At 37.2% G+C, this 25,959-nt stretch overlaps 1 protein-coding gene across 1 annotated transcript; it reads left to right on the forward strand.

The window, feature by feature from the left end:
• Positions 1 to 770: 770 nt before the first annotated feature.
• ADH4 (alcohol dehydrogenase 4 (class II), pi polypeptide) lies at positions 771 to 20,233 on the forward strand. The gene is made up of 9 exons (XM_028506405.2): positions 771 to 1,073; positions 2,472 to 2,573; positions 3,630 to 3,771; positions 5,200 to 5,287; positions 8,498 to 8,729; positions 12,328 to 12,588; positions 16,652 to 16,787; positions 17,297 to 17,435; positions 19,766 to 20,233. The coding sequence occupies exons 1-9, from the start codon at positions 1,056 to 1,058 to the stop codon at positions 19,788 to 19,790; spliced, it is 1,143 nt and encodes a 380-aa protein (XP_028362206.1). The 5' UTR covers positions 771 to 1,055; the 3' UTR covers positions 19,791 to 20,233.
• The last annotated feature ends 5,726 nt before the right edge of the window (positions 20,234 to 25,959 follow it).

Raw genomic sequence — 25,959 nt, forward strand, 5'->3', positions numbered from 1 at the left:
AAAGAAAGGTGGGGGCATGGAGAGATAGGGAGAAGCATCAATGTGAGAAACATGGAGCGTTTACCCCCTGTACATGCCCCCACAGGGAATCAAACCCACAACCTAAGTATGTGCCTTGACTGGGAATTTAACTGCATCATTTTGGTGTGTGGGATGATGCTCTAACCAACTGAATCACCCAGCCAGGGCTCACCTGTATGTTTTTTTAAGATTTTATTTATTTATTTATTTATTTATTTATTTATTTATTTATTTATTTTTAGAGAAGGAGAAAGGAGGGAGGAAGAGAGGGAGAGAAACATGGATGGATTGCATGCCCAATCTGGGGACCTGGCATGTGCTCTGACTGGCAACCAAATGTGCACCCTTTCACTTTAGGGGATGACACCCAACCAACCCAGTGAGCTATACAAGTCAGGGCTCATCTGTATATGTTTAATAAACTTTTATCTATTATCTTATTGTCTTGTAGCTATTCAAGGCCGGATAGGTTCACATGGGGTTCAGGCAGATGAAAGAATGTTGAGGAGCCGTTGGGATTTCTGACATGCCTTTATTCAGGGGTAGAGCTATCCATGCACACTGGAAGCCACATGTTGCACCGTGTGTCCCAACTCCCCGAAATACTAAATGCACACACAGCCAGCAGGGTGCCAACATATTATATAACAAAGCGTGATCTACGCATGCTGGCCCACTCAAGGTTATGGGAATACTGCTTACCAGCCCAGTGAGGGAGCCTAGCTGACTCCATTTCACCTACACTTATATTTTGCAATTAGAGCAGAAAAAAGTAAACAAAAATCTTAGGCAAATAATGGCTGGGATCAAACAGTGTTTGCAGACAAAATATGATAGCACAAATTGCATGGTGAAATATGGGCAGAGATGTGGATCACAGCAACAAAAAAGAAAACTGATTGGTGAATTAAAAAGCAGGGATGATATTTATTCAATGTCAGTCCAATCCAGGATACAGAAGGAGCATCCTGGAGAGAAGTGGAAGAATTTCTTAAATCAGAGAGAAGCTTTCACCGCAAGTTTCCCAAAGAAAAATGGGCACCAAGGGCAAAGTAAGCAAATATATTGTTTCTTTGTTCAGTTCTTTTTTTCATATACACATTCACTAAAAGAAGCTTCCTTCAGAAGTTTCCATCTAAACTACTCACAGAAGGCATCCATTTAAAGTTGATCAAAAGCATCACCAATGCTAGCAATTTAAGAAAATTACTGTGGATTTGCCAGACTGCTATCACAAGGGTATTAAATTAAATATTATTTGTGATGGCAAAAAAAAATATTTGGGTAACTATGCTATAACCATAAAATAGAGTTTGCATTGTTAAAAGTAATGTTAGAGAAGAATATGGAAAATATTCATATTACATTAATAAGTAGAAAAAAGTAGATCACAAAATATCACATACAATATAACCCCATTTGGAGATACTCAAAGGATTTACCTCCTAAAATTACAGGTGGATTTTATTTCTTTTGTTCTTACTTGTGTGTTGAAAATTCCCATAATTAATATATGTTTCATTTGTAAATAAAACTAATGATATTTTAAAATATAATTCAGAATTACATAACTATCAAAATATGTATTCATGTTATCAAAAGCAAAAATAGTAGCATTAGAATGGAGAATTGTAGGTTTGTTTCTTTCCACTTTCTTTCCATGTTACTTATATTTAAAACTAAAAATATAATGTTGAGGCTAAATAAAATTTTAACTATAGAATACTGCTTAGTTTATAAAATTAATTTATAGAATACTGCTTAATTCCTTTCTATATATTTTTACCAAAATTCTTTCAAAGAGACCAAAATTTTATATAGTATTTATACTACTAGTAAATTTACTGATTATTTAAGCCTCACTTCTCAAACACATATGTGCACATGAATTCCCTAGATCTTGTCCAAATGCAGATTTTGTTTTAGGGGGTACGGGACAGGGGTTGTAGCTGTAACAAGTTCCCTGGGGATGTCAATAACTAGAGCTCTAAGGAAGGATCCTACTATGTGTAGCAAACATGCAAAAACACATCTATGCTCTAGCAATAAAGACTCAGGTCATTTAGAGCTGATAACAAATGATTTAGCCAACAAATACTTATTGGCTACCTACCCTCTCTGCTACTGAGAGAGAAAAAAATCAAGACATTATATTAGGGTAAACTTCAATGTACCTGTTCTTTCAAAAATTAAAAGTGCAATGAGTATCATGTAGATCATGACTTATTTTCAAAAAACATCCCTTTTCTTTAAAATAATATAATCATATATAACATCCAGTCACAGACTCCATAACTCCTTTTCATGAAATTATGGTATCAACATGATTTTTAATTTTTCCCCTACTATTCTTTCTTTCTGTCTCCCTCCTTCCCACTCTGCCTTCTTTTCTCCCCCATTCCCTTTTCTCCCCCCCTCTCCCTTGCCCAATCTCTCCCTCTCTCTCCCAGGTTATTAAATGCAAAGCAGCTATCGCCTGGGAAGCAGACAAGCCACTCTGCATAGAAGAGGTTGAGGTAGCTCCCCCCAAGGCACATGAAGTTCGAGTTCAGGTGAGAGGGGACTTCCCCTGGGGGAAGCTAAGTGCAGACTTGGCTTCTGTCAGGTCAAGCCTCTGTGGTGTGACTGGGAAGCCCTGGAGTTCTCAGTATGGGGGAATTACATTTTTAGGTTCTGTTAAACCCAGGCCTTTTCCCCAGGATGGGTAATTTATTAGTTACTTATGATTAGTTATTGATTATGGGCTTTAAATTTAACTAATGTACCTTAACATTAATGATTAACCTTAATAATCAGATTAAGTAACTCATATTGCATTAGAATTAGTTAAGTTTTGTTTTCATTTTCCAGTTGCCAATTATTGGAAAGTGTTGTTAAAGGGAAGGTAGAAAATTTGTTTCAAAACAAGGGAAAGGAAAAGCTGAAGTGCCTAGACAGCACTGGGTCTTGGGTACCCAGATGAAGGGACAGGCGTGAGTTAGCAGGGAGAAGAGCCCACACTGAGTAGACAGATCACGGACAGCAAGTCGGGGTGATTTCTCCATTCTCCCAGAGCTGGCTGGCAGGCTGTTTTTCCTCCAACCACCACAGTCAGCACTTATACATGAGAATGAGTGGCATAGGCTCATGAGCAAAATCTTGAGCAAAACAAAATACCTTAATATGGCAGTAACTAATTTTGATAACCCTTTCCTTGATACCTCACTTTTAACTATAACATTTTTATTACCTCTACTTCATTTCATGTCGTTTCAACAAAATTGAACAGGGCCTAGACACCTATGTTTTCTCCACTCCCTCTGCCTACTAGACTTTGTTTAAATTTTCCCCATTACCTTTGATTTTTTTTCCTCTTCTGGAGACAGTAACTACCAATTTTATCTCTTTTTATGATTTTTCAATGACAGTAAAAGTCAGAAAACAGAGGTATAAGAAAAAGAATACATCCTAATATATTTTCATTTGTTATTTTTTCAAAGAATTATTCTTTTATCGAACTATAAGAATGTTAAGTTTCAAAATAACATTGAAATTATCTTAAAATCTTCCACCTAACAACGCCAATGATATAACTGCAGAAACAACTCAAGAATGTGTTTGCTTTGTAGATAATCGCCACTAGCGTGTGCCACTCTGATGCCCATATTCTCCACCCTCAATTTAAAAAGGCTCTTTTCCCAGTGATCCTTGGCCACGAGGGCGCAGGAATTGTGGAAAGTGTTGGGCCAGGAGTGACTGAATTCAAACCAGGTATTTTATTTTCTGATTCCAATTAAGTGGAAATGTCAGAATATTTCAGGGATAATTCCTGATATATTCCTGGATTTGGATGCTATAATTGATCTTTGTTTATATAAGGGGACCATCTTCTCCAAAGCAAAACTAAGAAACACAATCTATCACATTCTAACAATGAGACAGAATACTTGACATCAGAATTGTCTAATAAAATCTGGGGAATAGGGTCACTTTATTTAGATATACAATGAGAACTGTCCCATGAGGCAAAGCTACAAATTTACAATAAACTGAAGCTGCCATGAAGGCACAAATGACAACTTATAACAACCTCCTCTAAATAAAACAGAAAATTAATGAAATATGAAGAATTTAAAGAACAAGGAAGCTCATTCTATTGGTAGATTAAGTGAGAAATATTATACATATGTCAATGTTAGCTTAAATGTTTTTGGAAGTTTGAAAGATAAAAATAATATGTAAATGAAACGTGCCAGCGACTGAAATTATTTATTTCAGATTTCATAGCAGGCCCACCAAATACTGGAATGCGGGCCATGTAACTCTCACTTGGCAGACAGGGCGACCATTTCCCTCTTCCTTGCATTAAGGTGAATGCTCCAAACCTTGAGGTATATTACAGTAGTACCTTTTCATTCCAAACAAGGTCATAAAAACAAATTGTTTTTGGAAGTTTTGCATCCATGAGGGAGTCTGGCCAACGTAGTCCCAGACCTGCCACTTACTTACTGTGTGACCTTAGCCAATTAAGTCACTTTTCTGTGAGTCAGGTTGTTGTTTTCTAACATAGAACAATAATAGCATTTGCCTCAAAGAATTAGATGAGACCATACAAGTAAGCAGTGAAAGTGGTACCTGGCACACACTGAATGTTGAACAAATGTTCATCATTCTTGGACCTTGATCATCAGAGGGTAAAAGCCATTTTTAAATCAAAATTGAATAAAAAATAGGAAACATGGAATTTGAGATTAAAACAAATGGTGAAACACAATGATGGTATAAAGTTTACTCTCTGTATCTAGCCTATCACTGTCCACCTCTTCTACTATTTTGTATAGGGATGTTCTATTCCATACCAGTGTTTAGAAGTATAATAAGCAACAGTCAGGGTTTAGAGAGCTGCAGTGGCAGCAGAGTCTCAGAGAGGACTTTTCACCTGATGGTATCAATACCAGTCTGTTGCTTGACTGCCCAGTGTGGGGGAGGGGGGGAAGGCAAAGTAAATATAATATTTGGGGAAATCAGCAGTCTTATAGAGTAACAAAATGTTACAGCCACCTATACTTTCTGCTGAACATAAAATGCACACCATAAAGAATGGTGTCTTCCACTGATTTGTGTGGTAGAAGTTATTTAACAGTAATATTTATAAGTAACATTTATAGGTACCATGCAATGTATGGCCTTTCTTTCTAGGTGACAAAGTAATTCCACTCTACACACCTCAGTGTAAAAAATGCAAGTTCTGTCTGAGTCCAGTCACAAATTTCTGTGCAAAACTCAGGTAAGCTCTATACATTGTTAGTAAGAGTATAACTTGGTACAAATATTTTGGGCAGTACATTGGCAAAACCTAAATTGAAGTTAAAAGGTGCGTACTTTCTACCTACCAATTCTACTCAGGTGTGTACAAGAAACTACTGCAAAATCACCCAAAGAGACATGTGCTAAAGCATTCATTGCAAAATTGTTTATGATAGCAAACAATTGAAAATAGCATAAATATCCATCAATAAGAGAATGGATTAACACAAAGATTTTCAAACATTTTCATCTCATGGCACACATAAACCAATTACTAAAATTCTGTAGTACACCAAAAATATATGTTTTGCCAATCTGACAAAAAATAGGTGTAATTTTGATTCATTCACATCAGACAGGTGTTGTGTTGGCTGTTGTCATTTTTTTTTTATTTGACCGTCTAAGAGAAAAGAGCTCAGTGACCCTGACTAAATAGTCAGGTATGACATGTTTAAAAATTCTTTCAGCACACTGGTTGAAGATCGCTGGGTTAACAAATTGCTATGTAACAATACAATGGAATATTATATAACTATCAAAATGGCTCAACTTGATCTACAGGTATCAACAGAGAACACAGCATTCTCCCTTATCCATGGAAATCTTTCCAAGGTTTCAGTTACCCATGGTAAGCTGTGGTCTGACAATATTAAATGGAAAATTCCAGAAAGAAACAATTTGTTGTTTTACAAAATCTCACACCATCCTGCCCTTCCACTCCCAAAGTGAATCATCTCTTTGTCCATCTCATTGTCCCCTGCCCCTTCGTCACTTAGTAGCCATCTTGGGTATTAGATCCACTATCACAGAATCTCAGTGCTTGTGTTCAAGTAACCCTTATATTACTTCACAATGGCCCCAAAGGATAACAGTAGTGATATTGACAATTCAGATATGCCAAAGAGAATCTATGAGGTGCTTTCTTTAAGTGAAAAGGTATGTATGTGTACGGGGGAAAAACACAGCATACCCAGTCTGTCTGGAAAAAGTCCAGCCATTGTTAATATAACAAGAATGGCTTGTGCTCCATAGATGTAACCTGGCAGCCAAGGAGAATGGACAGGAATGCACATGCATGAACAATGATGACTTCACTGTACTAGTCAGTGGGGGCAATAGACTGTTGAGTGGGCATGTGTACTGTGTGGCCATCACATTCAAAATGACTGAGTAGAGCAACAAATCTGCATCAGATTTGGTGTTAAGCTTGAACATTCTTCCACAGAAACATTTAGATGATTCAGAAGGCTGCAACTATGGGCAACTGGTGATTGGCACCTTCATCACAACAATGTGCCCACTCATCCAATACATCTCGTGCAGACATTTTTGGTGAAACATCAAATCACCCAGGTGACTCAGCCTCACTACAGCCCAGATTTGGCACCCTGCAACTTCTGGAATTTCCCAAAACTAAAATCACCGTTGATTTTGAAAGGGAAGACATTTCAGACCCTTGATGAGATTCAAGAAAATATGATGGGGCAGCTAATGGCAATTGGGAGAACTGTGTGAGGTCCCAAGTTGCCTGCTTTGAAGGGAACTAAGGTGTCATTAGTTGCATTGTCCTATGAGCAATGTTTCTTGTATCTTGTATCTCCTTAAGAAATGTCTCTATTTTTCATATTACATGACTGGATACCTTCTGGATAGATCTTGTATATAGGGTTTGGTACCATACAAAGTTTCAGGTATCCACTGGAGGCCTTGGACATGTCCCCCAGTGATAAGGGAGACCACTGTGATCTCACACAAACATTAGGGGAAAGATATTACATACAAAAACAATATCATTAACTATTTATGGCTATGAGTGTGTATGTAATGGTATAAACACATACCGGAATGATAAATGTCAAATTCAGAATAGCAGCTACTTCTACAGAAAATGAGAGAGGAATGCAATGAGGTACAGTAAAGTAATTTATTCAGAGGCCACACAGATATAAGTCTTAGAGCTAAATTTTGAATCTAGGCAATTAGCTCCAGAGCACAAAATCTTAATCACTTTATTCTTTACTTTACTGAGACTACAGAAAAATCTATTTCTCCTTAATACTAATTGAAATTAGTTATGGTACTACTCTTACATCTATTATTGTGCCTCAATTTCCTCATCTATGAAATGGGGATAATACCAATGCCTATTTAACAGGGTTGTTACAGATATTCAAAGAATTAGTACATCCTTTTGCAAACTTTAATGTAATAATAGATTTGTCCCTTAACTATCAGTTCTTTCTGACATCACAAAAAGATAAAGTATTATGTATCTCCATATGAAAATACATACCACCACCTTTAAAGTACCCCTACAAAAATATAAAACCCAAATCAGATCAAGTATTTAGATAAAAAATATAGTTTAGAGGAAATTTAGAGGTGGAGAAACAAGTTAAACTAGATGACAGCAATGCAATCAGAAAAAATCTAGAATAAGGAAAACTCTACAAGACCAATAACTGTCTTCAAAAAATAAACTGCAAGGAAAAAAACACGAGGGAAGGTAAGAATCAATCTGTAAATTAAAAGAGATTTAAGAGACATACCAACCAAATGTAATGTGTGGACTTATTAGAATCTTTATCTTTTAGAGATACATACTGAAATACTTACAATGAAAGTGATGTCTGGGTTTTCCTTCAAAACAGTCCAAAATGGGGAGAGGGTAGGGGGTGCAGTAGGGGGGTAACAGATGAACCTACATCAGCCATGAGCTATTAACGGCTGAAGCTGGGATAGGCTTACATGGAGACCCATTACGCCGTTTTTTCTACTTTTATATTTGTTTGAATTTTCCATAATAAAAAATGTTTAAAGAATACATGCAAAACTCTTAAAAGAACTTCTAGCACATAAAAATTATTCAATAAAAAGTTTATTATTATCATCATTATTATCTTTAGACTACTCTTGACTATTCAATCTATTATATTATATTTTATATTATTTATATTATATATTTACTATATATTATAGTATGCCATAAGTAACAAATATATTGAACTTATGCTATTTATATGACATATAAATACAAAATGTATTATATTATATATATTTAGGCAAAAATCATTTTCTCCATATCATAAAATTGTCATAATTAATACATAATGCCTAATTTTTGTTTTCAGGAAAGTAATCAGTGGTCCTTTTACTTTCTTTTTTTAAATCTTCTTAAATAATTCTCTAGTCAATTCAAAAATCCTGCTGTTGGTCAAGAACTAATGGAGGACAGAACCAGCAGGTTTACCTGCAAAGGAAAACCAGTTTACCATTTCATGGGGACCAGCACCTTCTCTCAGTACACTGTAGTATCAGAGACTAATCTTGCTAAAATAGATGATGATGCAAATTTACAGAGAGTCTGTCTGCTTGGATGTGGGTTTTCAACTGGCTATGGAGCTGCAATCAATGTTGCCAAGGTAAAGTGGTTAACCACCAGGTTATATAAAATAGAAGTTATTAGGAGGCTATGTGATAAAGCTGCTAGAATTATCTTCAAACCCTGACTCCATCATTTATCACCTCTGTGATTTTAGGCAAGTTATTTAATTTCTCTACTCCAACCTCTCTCATAATATCTGCTACAAATTACTGTGGGAATATTAAATCATTTTACACATGTAAGACATCTGGCCCAGTGGCCTGCATATAGTTAGCACCTAGGTCAAGTTCATTTCTTTTCCTATACTAGTATGTTATATTGTAGTCTGTCCCAAATTTAAACACAGCTTAAATGTGTCCCCTCTATCTGAATCCTTATCCTGGGACAGCTGACCTAGTCAAGAGACAATAGAAACTACAGAGACCCACCTGTCCCTGTATGGCCACTCCTAGTTTCTCCCTGATGCCATAGATTTCTCTCCCTGAAATGTAGTAGTTCACCTCTGCTTGTCATCCTATCATTTTGTGGCTCCGGCAGAGGGTCTCAGTTGGCAGAACTGATGGTGGCAAGATATGTCCCTGGAATCCCGTGTTAGGATAAGCTTTCTAAAGCTGTTAACTAAGAGACTAGAGAGATGCCGGTATCCCTCAAACAATCTCCTTGACATTAGTCTTCATTCCTTGACTCCAAATTGCAAAATGCAAGTAAGATTGGTCTTTCTAAACAACAGATCTGAAGATTTCATTCCCCTTTCATCACTCCTCTTTTCTTTCACTATGCTACCATGATTCTCCCTACTCCTCCCCATCCAGGCTCACTATTCTGGGTCTGTCCTCCAGTCACTCTCATCTCTGGGCTTTCTTTGCATACCTTGCTCCCATCAACACTGCCTGGAAAGCTCCCCCACCTCTGCTGGCTGGCTCTATTTATTTGTCATCTCCTGTTGGAAAACTATTCCAGCCTTTTGGGCATGCATTAGGTGCCCTTTCCCAGCTTTCCTCAAAGTATCTGTGTTTATTCCTGTCTACTTTCTTATCACATAATGGAGAAATTTCTCATTATTTCTTCTTCCTATAAAACTATTTGCTCCTTGAAGGCAAGAACTATCTCTTGTTCGTTGTGATATTTCCGGAGCGTAGCCCTGTGCTTGGCCCATAGTAGAAATGTGATCATTTTTCAATGAATAAATGAAAAAGCTAGTTTTATATGCAACCCTTAAAACATCGTGGTGAGGTGTGGTCCTCAGTTTCGCAACAAAAAATCCTTTTTTATCTGGTTGCATAGAGTTGTTCAGTGTCAAGGAAACAAAGGCAGCCTAATGAAAATAAGAGGCTGATCTAGCAGCCAGAATATGACTTTTCATTGAGAATTATATTGGCCAAACATATAGGGATGCTACTCTTGGCCATCAGCACATTATCTCCCTTTACAAAAATCATTTGTTCATTCATTTATTCACTCACTAATAAAAATTAAAAGTTGTATGGGAAGCCAAACTACAATCTGAAGGCTCCTGGAGGAAGGGTGTTCTTTGGATGGAGTTAACAGCAATGGGACCTTGGCAGTCATGGCACTTCCTCCTGCAGATAGCATTGGAGTCTCAGGAAGAATTATTGCTCTTTGGGCTACACACATCTCCTTTTCTGGGCTCTATGCAGACTCTCTCCTTCTACTACTATAGTCTCACTTCAGAAATGTTAACACTAGAGATTCAGCTATAACGTTCTTTTAAATCTAGTCAAAGTTGATCTAAATTCACGGGACATGTTCTTCCCACTGTTGAGGAACAGCTAAACCACCTCAGGAAATGTTCAAAGAAGAAAAGTTAATCTGATGGGACCCAGTAAAGGGAAGTGAAGTATCCCCAATTCTAGACAAAAGGCAAGGCCCTCAATAAAACTAAATTTCCTTCTGGGAAGAAAATGATGCAACAACTCTATAATTATTGCACATCTCCCACAACATCACCAGAACCCCTAATCCTTTTCAATTTGCTTGTAATCTTTACAGACAAATTAATCACATTTTATGGAGATCTTTGAAAATATGAAAATGTCTTGTAACAATGTTGTCTGCAGATAGAAAATCAAATGGGTGGGGGAGGATTTTGTACTGCAATCAAAAGCACCTTTACAAACAAGGGTACAGTTATATAACATAATCAGTGCAGTGTATTCAACTGACACACTGTTATGAGCTGTCCTGAGAATCACACTACTGCATACAACATTGCTGCAATGGGAAAAATGCATTTCTACATTTGATGAGACTTACAGACAAGCTTTTTAACACAGTGTCTGGAGGAATATATTTCAAAATAAATTAAGCACATGCCACAGTATTGTAGTAAATAGTATAGCAAGTATATAAAACAATATTCTGAATATTCACAAAATATATTTTTATTTACCCTGAATAGCAAAAGCCAGTATATACATACCCAATATCATGCATAAAGTAAGAGATGCATATTCTCTCTATTCCTTAGTAATTTTTTTCCAATTTAGAATGTATTGATATTTCTCTGGGCAGATTTTTTTCCTTCCCTTTTATTTATGCTGTAATTTAAACAGTTTCTCATCTTCATTAGAAAACAATAATTAAGTATTTCTCTGCACAGTTGTTAGGGTTTGTTTGTTTTGCCGGTATCTCACTCTACAGATTAACATATTCCAGTTGGCACTACTTTTGTATTGAAGAGTCAGGAAATGTTTGTGGCCCTGCCCAGGCTGCTCAGTTGGTTGGAGCGTCACCCCATACACCAATAGCCTGCAGGTTTAATCACTGCCAGGGTACATACCTATGTTGTGGGTTTGTCATCTCTCTCTCTCTCTCCCCACTCCCACTCCCTTTCTCTCTCTCTGAACTCCATTTTTTTAAAAAAATACCTCAAGTGAGGAAAAATTTTTTATAAAGGAAATTTTGTGGGAAAAGTGTTATTTAAGTCAAGCTAAAAATATAGGTTATACTTTAATTAAAGGGAGTAAGGTGAAAAGTGCAGCATGCTGAAAGAGCAGCATGAACTAAGACATGAGAAAAGGAAAGTATGACAATTTTGTGGCTGTGGTAACTGAGAATTTCATGAAGATGAAAGCAGAAGGTAACAGGGGTCAGATAATAAAATTCCTCCAATGCCATGCAAATAAAAATGGACCTCATTCCATTTAAAAAATTGATCACTGGGATTATTAAGTTAATTCACATTTAGAGAAACATTACTGGTCATTCAAAACTGTAACATTAACACAACCAAATAAGGCTGATTAGAAATAGAACAATCAAATTACTTGTGATCTACTTAAAAGGGCAAACAATAAATCCTTTTTAATGTGTGAACTTCAGAATTTCATTCTAGTAACACTGAAGGGGAAAAGAAAACAAGGAAATGATTTCCACCCGGGCTTGTTCCTTATAAATTGATGATCCTGATGGCCCTCAAATGATTCTCTGAATTTAATCAGTGATTCATTCATTTTTGCATTGATAAATTGCCCCAACTGGCTATATCATTTAGCCTTATGACAGGCAGCCCTTTATTTATATGTTCCTGCCTCGACCTCACTCTGTGCCCTTAAAAAGAAAACAGTGGGACTAGATGTTTTAAGTTTAAGTTAACATGATTTTCCTGCCTGCAGGTCACCCCAGGTTCTACTTGTGCCGTCTTTGGCCTGGGAGGCGTGGGTCTTTCTGCTGTAATTGGTTGTAAAGTATCAGGAGCTTCCAGAATCATTGCTGTTGATATCAACAATGGAAAGTTTGCAAAGGCCAAAGCCCTTGGAGCCACTGACTGCCTCAATCCTAGAGACCTCCCAAAGCCCACCCAGGAGGTCATCATTGAGATGACCAATGGGGGTGTGGATTTTGCATTTGACTGTGCAGGTGGATCTGAAGCCATGGTATGTATATTTTTATAACAGTATATAATTAATAATATCATTAAAATTAATAAACACTGACAGTGTGTATATGCTAATATATTTATTCATCTCATATTTAATATTAGTACATGTACATAAATTATGTTTATGTAATGAGCAGTTTATTAATAATGTATTAGTTCCTAGTGTATTATAATTGATATTTAATCTGTTAATATATGTTATTACCACTCAATACTCATGTTATTAATATTTCTCTTCATTCTTCCACATGAAACTAAGAGAAAATTTAAAAATCAAAATTTTTGAAGAATTGTGCCTGCCAGAAGTGAGCAAGAAAAGTGAGAAAAGAAAAGGCAGGTTTAAAGGAGGAGTAAGAGAATGTTCGGGTGACTGATGACACCCTAACAGCCTGAGGTGCCCCCTCCCATCAAAAAGTAGAGCAGGGAGGCCAACAACCTACCTCAATAAATGGGCTGCAAAACTACATCCAAATTATATATTTGAAATTTTCAATATAATAAATACATGCCTACTACAAAAAGAAAAAGTAAAGCTTTTCTCCCTAAACACTATAATTTTGTATCATTCAGATTTTTTCTCCTCTGAGTACGGGCTCTGACTTGCAGCGCCCTGAAAAGGCCCCGAGTGGCCACACTGGTGGCAGCCCATGAAGCCAGCTATCTCTGCTCCACTCCAGAAAGCCAGGAGAGCCACATCCACAGGCAGCAGATGAAAAAGTGAGCTGGCTGGAGTGCCCAGCCTTTTTACCACCTAATGCATATTTGCTCAAAAACACTAAGTAGAGTTTTGTTTACTTTTTTTTTAAATGAACTGACCACAGAATTCATCAACTAAATTATCTGCCTATGGCTCCTTCTTATTTCTTTGGTGAGAACAGTGAAATGTGTAGTTTTTTGCTTTTATTTACACCTTCACTCAGCCTGGCTCCTAAAACTCTCCTCAGGGAAGGTGTAAAAATAAAATTCTATGCTTCAACCAGAGCAGGCTTTGCAGGTTCTTCCTCTTGGTTCTTACCTGACTGGTGCTCTCCCCAGGAGAGAGTGGAGGCCAGAAAGTGCCTCTGAGAGCAGCAGGCTGCCATTCCTGGGTCTTTCTTCCCAGAATGGTTTCATTGCATTAATATAACTGCTTAAAAGACAGTCAGGCAAGTAATAAGCACTCAATAAATGCTAGTTGTTACTGAAATTCATGCATTGAGAGATCCTTGTCCTGCACTGCTCCCCTGAGTTCTGAGCTTCTGGCCCTCCTTTTTTAATTGGCCTTTGCACCTGCAGCTTGCAAGGCGCCATATCCATTCCTCCACTTTCCACAGCTCAAATCTTTTACAAACATTGAAATTCAGCCTGTTTATCTAAGTTCCCTAGTACAGACATGCTCAGCATTTCTCATAGTGCCTGGAGAGATGTTGGTTTTTAGTACTAGTGATTGAACCACACCTTAGATAGTCTCATGAGTTCGGTACCCAGGTACCAATATTTTTTTACAAGTTTCTCAAGTTGAGAACCACTGACCTAAAATTTGGCAGCTTCTATTATTAACTAATTTATTATTTTTTAAAGTGCATTTTAAATTATGAAATAGAATAATGCTAGAGAACCCAAATTTCAAAAGATGTAATTTATCTAATCACCAAAATGATGAACTACATCTCTATCCTTCCATCGAATTTTCAATAACTAGGAAAAGTTAAATCTCTGGGTTGCAGAGGAGATTCCAACAATGGCTATGAGCTTGTCTTCAGTGACCTCTCATGCTCTAAAGCAGCCTAAAGACCCCAACAGAACAATTAAAAAGTTACAATAATTGACAATTTTATAAGATTTTGAGAATTAAAAATAATTGTCTTCAAAAGTTATCAGAGGCTACTAAATAAACCCTTAATTTACATATAATACTCATTTAACTAAGTCATTACTATGGAGGTTAATTCCTTGCTTAGAGCAAAGGTCAGAAATGTAGAAAAAGCACCAAGAAAAACGCTGAAAAAGAAAAAAAAAAAACAAAAATCAATGTAAGCAGCTACCTTAAGGTAACCAGTAGTCTTTTCCCCTCTCCATGAATCTATGACATGTATGAAAACAAAAATGGTTCTGCTGTATAAAAATTCCAAAAAGTAGAAGTTTCTATTTAGAAATGGTAGGAATTCTCAAAAACAATAAATAAACACATAATTCAGTAAAAATGTCAAAACATATTCTTGAAGTTCTGGGTCATTGTATTGAGTTGGTCAAAAAGTCCATTTAATATTTTCCATAATGGAAAATGTGTTTTTCATTTTCACCAATAACTTTATTCATTTGGATATTTTGAGTATGTCGGCTAGCTACCACTTGATAGAACATTGATTGCTCTCAATTAATGTCTTGATTTGATCACTGTCAACTTCAACTGGTCCACCCAGCCATGGAGCATTGTCCAGGGAGAAATCTCCAGCACAAAACTTCACAAACCACTTTTGACACATATGATCAGTCACAGCACCTTGTTCAACAACTGTACAAATCTTTTATTTTTTGCATTTCAGCTACATTTTTACCTTTCTTAAAATAATAAAGCATAATATGCCAAAAATATTGCACACTTTCTTTCATCTTCAAATATTAAAATGGTTACACAAAAAGTCACCAATTTTGATAATTTTTAAATGCACACTGATATGACAGCTGTTACAATACAATATAACAAAATTGTTTTGAACGAAGTTAAAGACAACCTAGCACTACTAGAGCCATATTAAGGAAAAAACAAATGAACTTTTTGGCCAACCCAATATTTTCTGTCACTAGAAAGACACAGAGAGAGAGAAGTTGAAGAGAATTTATTGTACTTCAAACTCCTTCTTTCATATACTGATCAGTGATGGAAAAGAACCATACTTTCTACTGGAACTCTGTCAAAGTAAAAATACCTCAACAGGTCAGAATCAAATTGCCCACTGCCTATGGCAAGGGATATGGAACAAAGCTTACATTTTTCTTCTATAATATCAGTCTGAAAACATTTTTTATTTTTTTAATCCTCACCCAAGGACATGCTTTATTGATTTTAGAGGGAGGAAGAGAGAGAGAAACAAACATCAATGTGAGAGAGAAACCTCAATCAGCTGTCTACCATACATGTCCCAACCAGGGGTCAAACCCACAAAAGTCTCAAAACATTTTAAATGTTTATCGATTTACCATAGGGCTTCTAAGTGGAATGGTCATCCATGAGTTTTTATCTTTCATACACCTATGTACATTTTCAATCTTTGGAAGTTTTATCTTCACCCCAAACTTACAGTATGCTAAGATCAAAATGTTTTCTCTTTCTCTCATGCAAAGATCAACACAACTCTCCTGAACCACTTTTTTCTATGTGGTGAGTCCCCAGTCAAGGAAGTTCAAATGTGTGGCTTCACAATCTCAACCTGAAGTTGTCTTGGTTGCTGTGGCAGGAGAAGGGACACCTGGCAGATTGCACACTGGCTTTTCTGTCTCGTCTAGGAAATGACACACATCACTTCTACCCAAAGCTCATTGGCCAGAACTAGTAACTTAACTCCACCCACCTGCAAGAAAGAGAACTTTAAAAAAAAAGTAGAGAAGCAGATAAAATGTTTCATGAGCAGCAGCCAATGTGATTTTAACTATTTTACCTTCTATTTTTAAATGGCATTTATTTTCATTTATCCCACATTGATATCTACTAAGTTTACAGTATATCCCTTATCTAGTGAATAATCACCCTCTTCATGATTTTAAAGATTTTGATTTTATGCCCCTGAAATTGCAAATATTTTAGTATATACCCATGGTTGATTGTCAATAAACAGGGTGAAATAATATATTCTGTTTCTTTCTAATATCGTTTTGATGAAGCTCAACATTTTATTGAATGTTCTATCTGAAACAATACTTCAAGTCCCAATCTACTACACGATGACTCCATTAGCTCGACTCCCATTATTTCATATGCAGACTTGTACAAATTTTCCCTAAAACACAGCACAGATGTACAATGAAGACAAGTTCTACTTTTCTATTTACTCACCTCACTTTTTTGTTTGGCCTTCCAGAAAGCAGCTCTGGACTGCACAACAGTAGGTTGGGGATTGTGTACTCTCATTGGAGTGGCTGCCGGTGACAAAGGACTGACTATTTCTCCAGTAGAGCTAATAATGGGCCGTACTATCAATGGAACAATATTTGGTGGTCAGTTTTATTTTCTTTAAATTTTCTCCATAGTAGCACTACTCACATTCTTATAGTGAAGATTACTGAAAAGAAAGGAAAACAACTTGTTTAAATATTGAGTGTGTAGAATACATGTAAAGACTACATAAAAAGCTATTCTATTAATTACTTGAAAGTGAACAGAATTTGTATAGAACAATGACTACAATTTGTAAATTGAAGTTCAATTTGCATTACAATAAAGCAACACAGAGGAACAAAAGGCAAAATTGAACCAGAGATAATTTCTTATTTAAAAATAAAAAATAATCTTGAATTTTTCTTATGAAGAAAATTTTTAAATTATTATATACTTTTTTCTATACTTTTTTAAATCAAGTACAGAAAATTAAAGATAGGAGGGGGTTTAATCTATTTGGAGCAAGCCAAATATGACCAAATAGTTTTATTCATTCAACAAACACTGATTAAACTGCCGGTTCATGTCAAACACTATTTCTTCATTTGGACTTTTGGTCAAATTACAGGTTGGAAAGGTAAAGATTCTATTCCAAAGCTGGTTACTGATTACAAGAATAAGAAGTTTGACCTGGACATATTGGTGACACATACCTTGTCTTTTGACAAAATCAATGAGGCATTTGACCTAATGTACCAAGGAAAAAGGTAAATTACCAAACAGATGGTTTTTTTAAATGATAACAGTGGTTTAAAAAACCTTACAATAATTCCATTTGATGATAAAAACTAATCCATTTACTTTCTGACATTTTCCACATCATCAGACATATAGAGATATTTAAAAGATTAGATAGTGCCCCTGGTTAGTGTGGCTCAGGTGGCTGGAGCATCATCCCATACACCAAAAGTTGGGGGGTTTGAATCCTGGTCAGGGCGCACACCTAGGTTGTGGGTTAGATCCCCAGTCAGGACACCTTTGGGAAGCAATTGATCAACATTTCTCTCTCTCTTTCCCTTCCTGTCTAAAATCAATAAACATATTTTTTAATTTTTTATTAAAAAGATTAAATAATGGCCATTGCAGTTGGGGGGAAACCTACTTCCTACCTACCTACTCTGTTTCCATAATATACATTGCCATAATATACACTATTCCAACATAGAGTGGTGGTATAAACTGACACATATTTTTTTTCTTTTACAATCATTAACTTAGTTGGGGCCACACCCTAGAAAGAGAGGTTTCCATGCTATAACATCAGGTCCCTCTAGTACAGTATAGTCCTGGCCCTGAAATCATTATGTTCTGTAAGAGTGCACAGGGCTTCGATCAGACTCAGGTGAAAACCATTGAGAGGTGAGCAGTGAGTTGCAGGTGTCAGATACTTATAGGATGTCCCAACTCTCTCATTCTCCTACTTTGTCATGGGTCTTTTATAAGATACATCTGATCCATAGTTTAAGCTCTATTGTGTTTCCTTGACATGGACTCTGAGAACTGATTTACAGAAATGTGCCAGCTGGGGGATCCATAGCAATTGGGGAGTGGGTAAGACTAAGATCAACAATTTTGGTTAAAATGATCAAGCCTTGATCAATGGAAGGAAAGGGCAAAACACCAGGAACAGTGTTGCTCAGGGGAGATGCAGAACAAAAGAGCAAAGAGAAGAGAAGACATTACAAAATGGAAGTGAAGCTTCCTAAAGTTAAATGACAGGAGTTGGATGCAGAGAAGCAACATCACAAAGGAAGAATATAGGTCCATGGTATGAGGAGCCAGGCTATTTCACAGGGAAGGAATCTGAGGAAATGTCCCTACTGACATGAGCTCCCTAACTTGAAACATGTTAACTACAACATATCAAAAAGAAATTCAATAAAAAGAAAAGAAATAAACATTATGTTTAAAGCTATGCTAAGTAACTTAATGCATAAGCTCCACAAAATCTTGCGCAATCTCAAAATCCCTATATTCCTCAAACCAGTTGAGTTTTGTTTGAGGCCGTGGATCCTGGGTCTCATAGCTCCTCCACCACTCCTCATTTCCTCTAGAGTTCTCAGTCATGGAATGTACCCAACAAGGATGCTAAGTGGCAGCCAAATGGAAAATGTTGCATTGCTTTATTAATAACGGATTAAGTCTCCTATACTTTTAAAATAGGTCTGGTTACCAGTGGTAGAAAGGAGGCCTAAGGGGAACACCTGAATGAGGCCTCCTACTCTCCCTGGGGCCCACTGAGAAGACCACCTGATTGCCCACACAGATGGAAAGGTGGCAGCAGAGAAGGCCAAGGATGGGCCTTCACAGGCATGCTTACCATAGGAGTCAGAAACACACATGAGGACAGGCACTCCTGCCATACAAACTGCATAGAAGCCAGGAAGCAGAGGAGAGGAGATGGGCCCCAACAACCGACTGGCCCATGAAGGTGCCCTCACCCTGACTCATGGTGAGGAAGGGACACACAGGTTCTCCCTCCACAGACAGGTCCAGCTCAAGTCCCTGAATGAAGAAGTCATTTATGCACAGCAACCCGCAGCTCCTTCAGAAATGAGATAAGGAATTCTCTGTTTCTGAGGTTTATCCCCCATTTTGCTATGATCTGTTGAAGGACTTATTCAGGAGTAGGAATATTTGGGTTCTCAGAAAGCAGCATTCCAGCTCACCAACCACCTCCTCTTTTATGCCCAGTTTGCCCTCAGGTACGGGAGAGCCAACAACAGTGTCTGTTCCAAGAGGGGAAACCTCACTACAACACTGTACTCTACTTCTCCATAGCACCTCTGGACAACAGAGTCCTCCACTGGGGGCCAGTCAGGGTCCCCAACTTTCCCCCAGCTTATTGACATCATATATAAAGTATTATCAATGCCAAAAATGGAGCGGGATAACAAGATAAAAGAAATTAGGCTTACCAAATTGTGTCTACAAAGAAAGACTAAATCAAATCCTGACATGAAAAAACAAAAATTGTGAGTTTTGGCTAAATTTATCTTAAAAATTATACTGATTTTTTATGTATAATTATTAACAGCATTCGAACAATCCTGACCTTCTGAAGAAGCTGGGACGGTTTGGAAGATGACCTGACTAATTATGAGCCTGTCTGGTTAATTTATAATCTGATATGATGAACCAAGGGTAGCCATGAATTTAAACAAATATTTATAGCCAGCGTCTCAACATCAAATAGCTATGAAGATTACAGCATTTGTAGTAAAATATATCAGTGTTTCCTGTGTTAAATAATTATGATGACTGATGTGCTTATGAATAGAATCAGGATGTTTGGGAACTGTTTAAAACTAGTTCTGGAGAAGTGGGAGTGAGAAACGAAGTGATAATAAAAAAAACTAGATTGGTTATACGTTCACAGTTTTTTAGGTTGGGTGACAAATATATGGGGCTTCAGTATACTGTTCTCCTTTTGTATATGTTTAAAACTTTTCATAATAAAAATTTTACTAGAAAAACATCTCTTATAGGACAGGCTGACAGTGACCAGAGGGGAGAGGGGAGGGAATTTCAAGGGAAAAGGGGAAGGGTTTGCAGGAACAAGTATAAAGGACACAGGGACAAAAACTAGGGAGAGTGGAAATGGGAGGGCGGAGGGGAGGGCTGGGGGGTTGGGCTGGGATGGGAGAAAAAGGCAGAAAACTGTACTTGAACAACAATTAAAATAAAAATAAAAGAAAAACATCTCATACATATGTGATATGTATAGCACACATATGATGCTGTTATATAATTTCTGAGTTCCAATAAGCTACAAGCTGCTCTTCTTTAATAAGCTGCTAAATAATTTCCTTTTTAACATCTGTTAATTTCCTTTCACTTAGCCCCGCTTTGCCTCTGTGTACTGTAATCACAAATAGTAGGATATCAGAAGCTATATAAATAAATAATATGAAACTGAAGAACTGTAAAAATAAAAAACACATCTATACTCTCAAATTTCCATCTTTACTAAATAACTGTCCTTTTCCCCTTTGGTAATTATTCAACACATAATGTTTAGAGCTTTACAGAGTATAATGGCCTGTGATTTGCACTAATTAATCTATTTTCTGTAGTTAACTGAACATGAGAAAAAGAAATGTACTTACAATAAAGTAATGTAAGCAAAATATTTATAGCTATAAAATTAACAGACAATAAGATTTATATGAAAAACAAAAGGAAAGTTTTCAAATTATTACACATAGTTAGTTGCTGTGTGAGCAGTTTAAGGATAAGACAAATAACTTGGATAAGATTAACAAAGACTAGTCTTTACCTTAGCATAATTTCTCAAACCTGCCAGTTTTTTTAAAAATGTTTATTGCATACTGACCTCTGAGAAAAGATAAATTTCTCTGAAGCTTTGGCTGAGGAAGGTAGTGATGTGGTAGGCAGTCAGATGGATGTGAGCAGAGGGGGAAGGGTAGGCCAGGTACAGAGGTCACCAGAGTGGAAAGCCCCAGGTGCCTAGCAAGGGGCAAAACTGGGCTGGGATCTCACCGCCAACCCCCACCGGCTTTTCCTCTCCTAGCATATCACTTGTTATTTGGTTTAGACACCCTGCCTGAGATTTCACATCATTAGTCATATGGCTCAGACCCTCCCCTGACCTCTCCTCCCCTAGCACGCCTCTGGGCACGTGGCAGACCCCTTCAGAGGAGGAACAAGGGGGCTGGAGAATAGGCCCAAACAAGCCCTTGCACAACCACTCTCTTAAGTATTATGCCCTCAGGACAATGAGGTTCTGATGCATATCAAATAATCTTAGGAACAAAGCCTCAGGCCTGTTGACCACAGTTTTGATCAAACTAGAGATAATATCTAGGCCTCAGTTTTGTCTCAGCTCCATGCCCAGAAAAGCAGCAAGACCAGGTCGGGCAAAGCCAGGCAGGACAATGCCATGGCTGACATCGGGACCAGGAGCAATGACTAATGAAGCCCTGCCCAGACAATAACCAATCAGTGGAGACCAAGACCCTGAGGGGACACACCTGGAAAGGTGATGAATATGCTATTGGGATCCTCCCCTGAGGACTCCAAATAAAAACCCTTCAGAGGAAGGACCCAGTGTGAATCTATCTCTACAGCATGCCCATGACTTCCCCCTCTCTTCTTTTCCCAGTGCTTTCATTTTCTCTCTCTCTCTTCCCCACTCTTCCTCCCTCTCCACAGCCCCCCTGCATTCTCGTACTCTTCTCTCTCTCTCCCCCTCTCCCTCTCTCTCTCTCTCTCTCTCCCCCATACCTTTCTTCTTCCTTTCTTCCCTCAAGGCATGTACCTTTGCTTTCTTTCTCCTAAGCCCCAAGGACCCTTTTTTTGCCTGTAACTTGCTTCCTGAGCCCATGCAGCCCAGCTGGCTCCCATCTCCACAGTTCACTTCTACCTCTGTGGCTTTCTGAATAAACTTTTCTTGTATTTGAGTATTGGCTCTGAATTCTTTCTTAGCCAAAACCCAAGGTCTAACATCTGGTGCCATTCACCATTAACAAGTAGTAATATCTCAAAGTAGAAATTTATATTCCTGCTCATTTAAGATCCCTCATTAGAAATGGAAGCCAGCTAACCCATTTGTAAATGCTTCCTTTGTTGGCAGGTGGTGAATGGGACCCATCCCAAAGATGGTTGGCGTTTCTCATGCTATTTCCTACATCTGTTGTATTCTTCCTCCTCACCCCCTCCCCTTCTCGCCTTGGCTTCCTCAGTCCACCCTAGATCCACCCTAAGACCCACTTGCATTTCAGATCTTGGCAGCTACAAATCTGTTTTCCTTCCCTGATCTCCTTTGGCCCTGAGTGTTTATGGAACTTTAACACATTCACATCCAGAAAACTAGAACATAATTTGACCCCTCCAAAGGAAAAGAAAAAAGAAAAAAAGTTATTTTACATGTTTACATGTTAGATTTAACATAAGATATTCAGTTCTCTTTCATTTTTAATGATTTCTTTGGTCTGAAATTATTGTACATCCTTAAAAATGCTAGGTAATAGAGTGAACAATACTCGACTTTAGAAGGCAACACAATAACAATATATTCTTTCAAGAAGAAAAAACATGCAGGTTTAAGATATATTCACTATCTCTTCAAACATCTTTGCATATCGTTTTCTAAATGCTACTACAGCGCCCTCTGGTGATTTTCATTTAACATTTTCCATCTCCTAGATCCTATTTTCTTGGAGAAAAAAATTTCAGGGAGAGTAACAACTCTCATTTACATCATAGCTGACTTTTTAAAGAGTACTTTCATGTACATTATCTTGTCTAATTCTCCAAAGTTTTCCTTTGACCTTTGCTTCCTGAGGGTAAGGCCATTCTTCATATTCTTTGAGTGCCTTGCAGGTAGATAGCAGGCCTTCCAAACCAGACAGCCCATGAGGTAGCCAAGGCCAAATTTATTAACCTCAGTGAATGAATCTTGTGTTACAGGGAAAACAGAAAGTGTGGGGTTTTTTCATAAGCGAGTCAGGAAAATCTTGACGATTCACAGAATCAAAGTATTCTATGATCTTCACGCTAATATTATTATATTAAAGGTGGATAGTAACAATTAGGAAATGTCCTTGTTCTTAGATACTTGCTGAAGAAGTTAAGGATGAATTTGATGAAATTTGAAATTTCCTTTTATATAGCTCATCAAAAGTGCATGTGTGTGTATGTGTTTAAAAGAAAGAGAAAGTAAATGTGACAAAAAATATTAATTGGTACATTTGGTGAAGGACATAGAAGTGTTCGTTGTTCTGATTTTCAAATTTTGAAATTTTGGCACTTTTTAAAATAAAACTTTAGGTCAATAAACAGGAATGGTTTCCAATCCCAAATCTAATAAATAAATCACTTCTTAAAATATGACAAGTAATCAGTCAACTTTAGGTTAAACATATTCACAGGCCAATTTTTTCCTTATGGTTAAAGCTCAAGTCTGCATCCGTCGTCTACTCTCTGAATCATCACAGAGTAAGTTCAGTCCCTCTGACAGCTGAGGACAGCAGGCATGCCTCCCTCCCCCAACCACCTCTTCTTTATTCCCAGTTAAATATTTCTAAGTGTACTTAAACTCAATAACCTATATGAAGTCTGAATAATATACCTGTTCCAAATAAGATGCCAGTAAATGTAGGCTATTTTATATTTCTTTAGTCAGTCATCTTCATTGTTGACAAATAAATATTGAGCTGTATAAAATACCTGAAAATTTCCTCTCTGGAATGCTTTAAGCCACAGTGCTCTTATTCTATCACTTTTGCCCAAGGATAGACCATTAGTCTTCTGTGAAGTTTCAAGGTCTTTGAAAATAAGGCACTTAATAATATAAAAGAAAAACTATATCCTCCTTATTGTATTGCCATTAAATAACATTTTTACCTTTTCTCTGCCAATAAAATTTTGTTCTGTAGGCTTGCTTACAGTTTCTATAATGAAATTGTAGAATCTAACCTTAAAAATGGAAGTCTTTATAATTAACTGAAAGAGTCTGGGAAAGAGAAAAAAGAGATGTCCCTTCTTGCAACTATAAAAAGAAATAAAATTCCATTTCATAAACTACTTTTTAAAAATCTGATTTGATAAGATACTATATTAAGAATATTCCCAAGAATATCATTTGTTCTCCTCAGTGATATGGAAACATGTAACTAGTCACAACTGTTACTAGAAGTTCTTCTGTTTATTGTTGAAAAGAAATCCATTCTCTGTTAATATGCTTTTTTTAACATATTAACAGGTCTTTGAGGTTTTTTTAAACATATTAACAGGTTTTTTTAAACATATTAACAGATCTCAAAAAGGTCTTTGAGACTCCAAAGGCTTTAGGAAATGTTGCCTTCCCTGTGAAAATAACGTCCTAGAGGAATCTGAAGTTCTGTTTCCTTATTGATAAAGTTTTAACCTCATAATAATATTGTAAATAACACTTCTGTATTTCTAAGCAGTCTTTTAATTTTTTTGACAAATTAAAAGAGAATTATTAGCACTTTCCTTTTCTCTACATTTGCAATGTGAATTATCAACTGTTCCATAATAACAGAATAATTTAAAGCCTATGCCTTTGCTATATTTATTTTTTTAGTCTGAGAATCTAAATCTACATTCCATTTATATTAATAAATCCATGAATGATAGTACAAATGGAAGCATGATAGGTAGGGAAAACAATTCTAGATCCAGAATAAGAATTTATTCTAAGTGCTTTTCTCCTGCTGATTTAAGATTCTCTGTTTATCCTTTGGCGTTTTAATTATAATGTTTTGTTGTGGTCTTCTTTGCATCCATCTTGTTTGAGACTCTCTGTGCTTCCTGGACTTGTATGTCTAGTTTCTTCACCCAATTAAGGAAGTTTTCTCTCACTATTTCTTCAAATAGGTTTTCAGTTTCTTGCTCTTTCTCTTCTCCTTCAGGCACCACTATGATGCAAATATTAAAATGCTTGAAGTTGTTCCAGAGGCTGCTTACACTATCTTCTTTTGGGGGGATTATTTTTTCTTCTTGTTATTCTGACTGCTTCTTTTTTTTCTTCCTTATGTTCCGAATCATTGATTTGATTCTCAGCTTCATCCACTCTACTGTTGTTTCTCTGTAAATCTTCTTTATTTCGATTAGTGTATCCTTTGTTTCTGGCTGCATTTTTTCATGTTGTAGAGGTCTTCATGCTAAGTTCCTTGAGCATCTTTATAAACGGTATTTTGAACTCTGCACCTGATAGATTGCTTATCTCCATTCTGCTTAGTTCTTTCTGGAGTTTTAATCTGTTCCTTCATTTGGGCCATGTTTCTTTGTCTCATTTTGGCAGCCTCCCTGTGTGAGTTTCTACGAATCAGGCAGAGCTGCTTTGACTCCCTGTCTTGGAAGCATGGCCTAATGTAGTAGGTATCCTGTAGGGGCCAGTGGCACAGCCTCCTCTATCACCCAAGCTGGGTACTTGAGGGGTGCCCCTTGGGAGGGCACACCCTCCTCTTGTAAGTGAACCTTGGTTGCTATTGGCAGATCAATGGGAAGGATTTACCCAGACCAGTCAGATGCAATGACTGGCTATAACCATTGACACCAACCTCCACCCTGTATGAAGGATCGGCTGTGTGGGGGCAGGATGGTGGTGCTCCAATGTGGTCTGTAGCTGTCCACTGAGTGTGCAGGCTCTGGGGTTTTCCAGGTGGTGCAGGCCAAGGTCAGCACCCACCTGTGCTTTGATTGAGGTCATCCTGCATACGCTATAAAGCAAACTGACATGGC

This window comes from Phyllostomus discolor, chromosome 1 (genome assembly GCF_004126475.2).
Source record: "Phyllostomus discolor isolate MPI-MPIP mPhyDis1 chromosome 1, mPhyDis1.pri.v3, whole genome shotgun sequence".
In the NCBI taxonomy this organism is placed as follows: Eukaryota; Metazoa; Chordata; class Mammalia; order Chiroptera; family Phyllostomidae; genus Phyllostomus; species Phyllostomus discolor.

Bases quoted from the DNA above. Each gene is read 5' to 3' on its own strand.
- ADH4 (XM_028506405.2), top strand. The intron at 8,730-12,327 runs GTAAAGTGGTTA...TCCTGCCTGCAG, and splicing joins CTGCAATCAATGTTGCCAAG to GTCACCCCAGGTTCTACTTG. The intron at 16,788-17,296 runs GTCAGTTTTATT...GTCAAATTACAG, and splicing joins CAATGGAACAATATTTGGTG to GTTGGAAAGGTAAAGATTCT.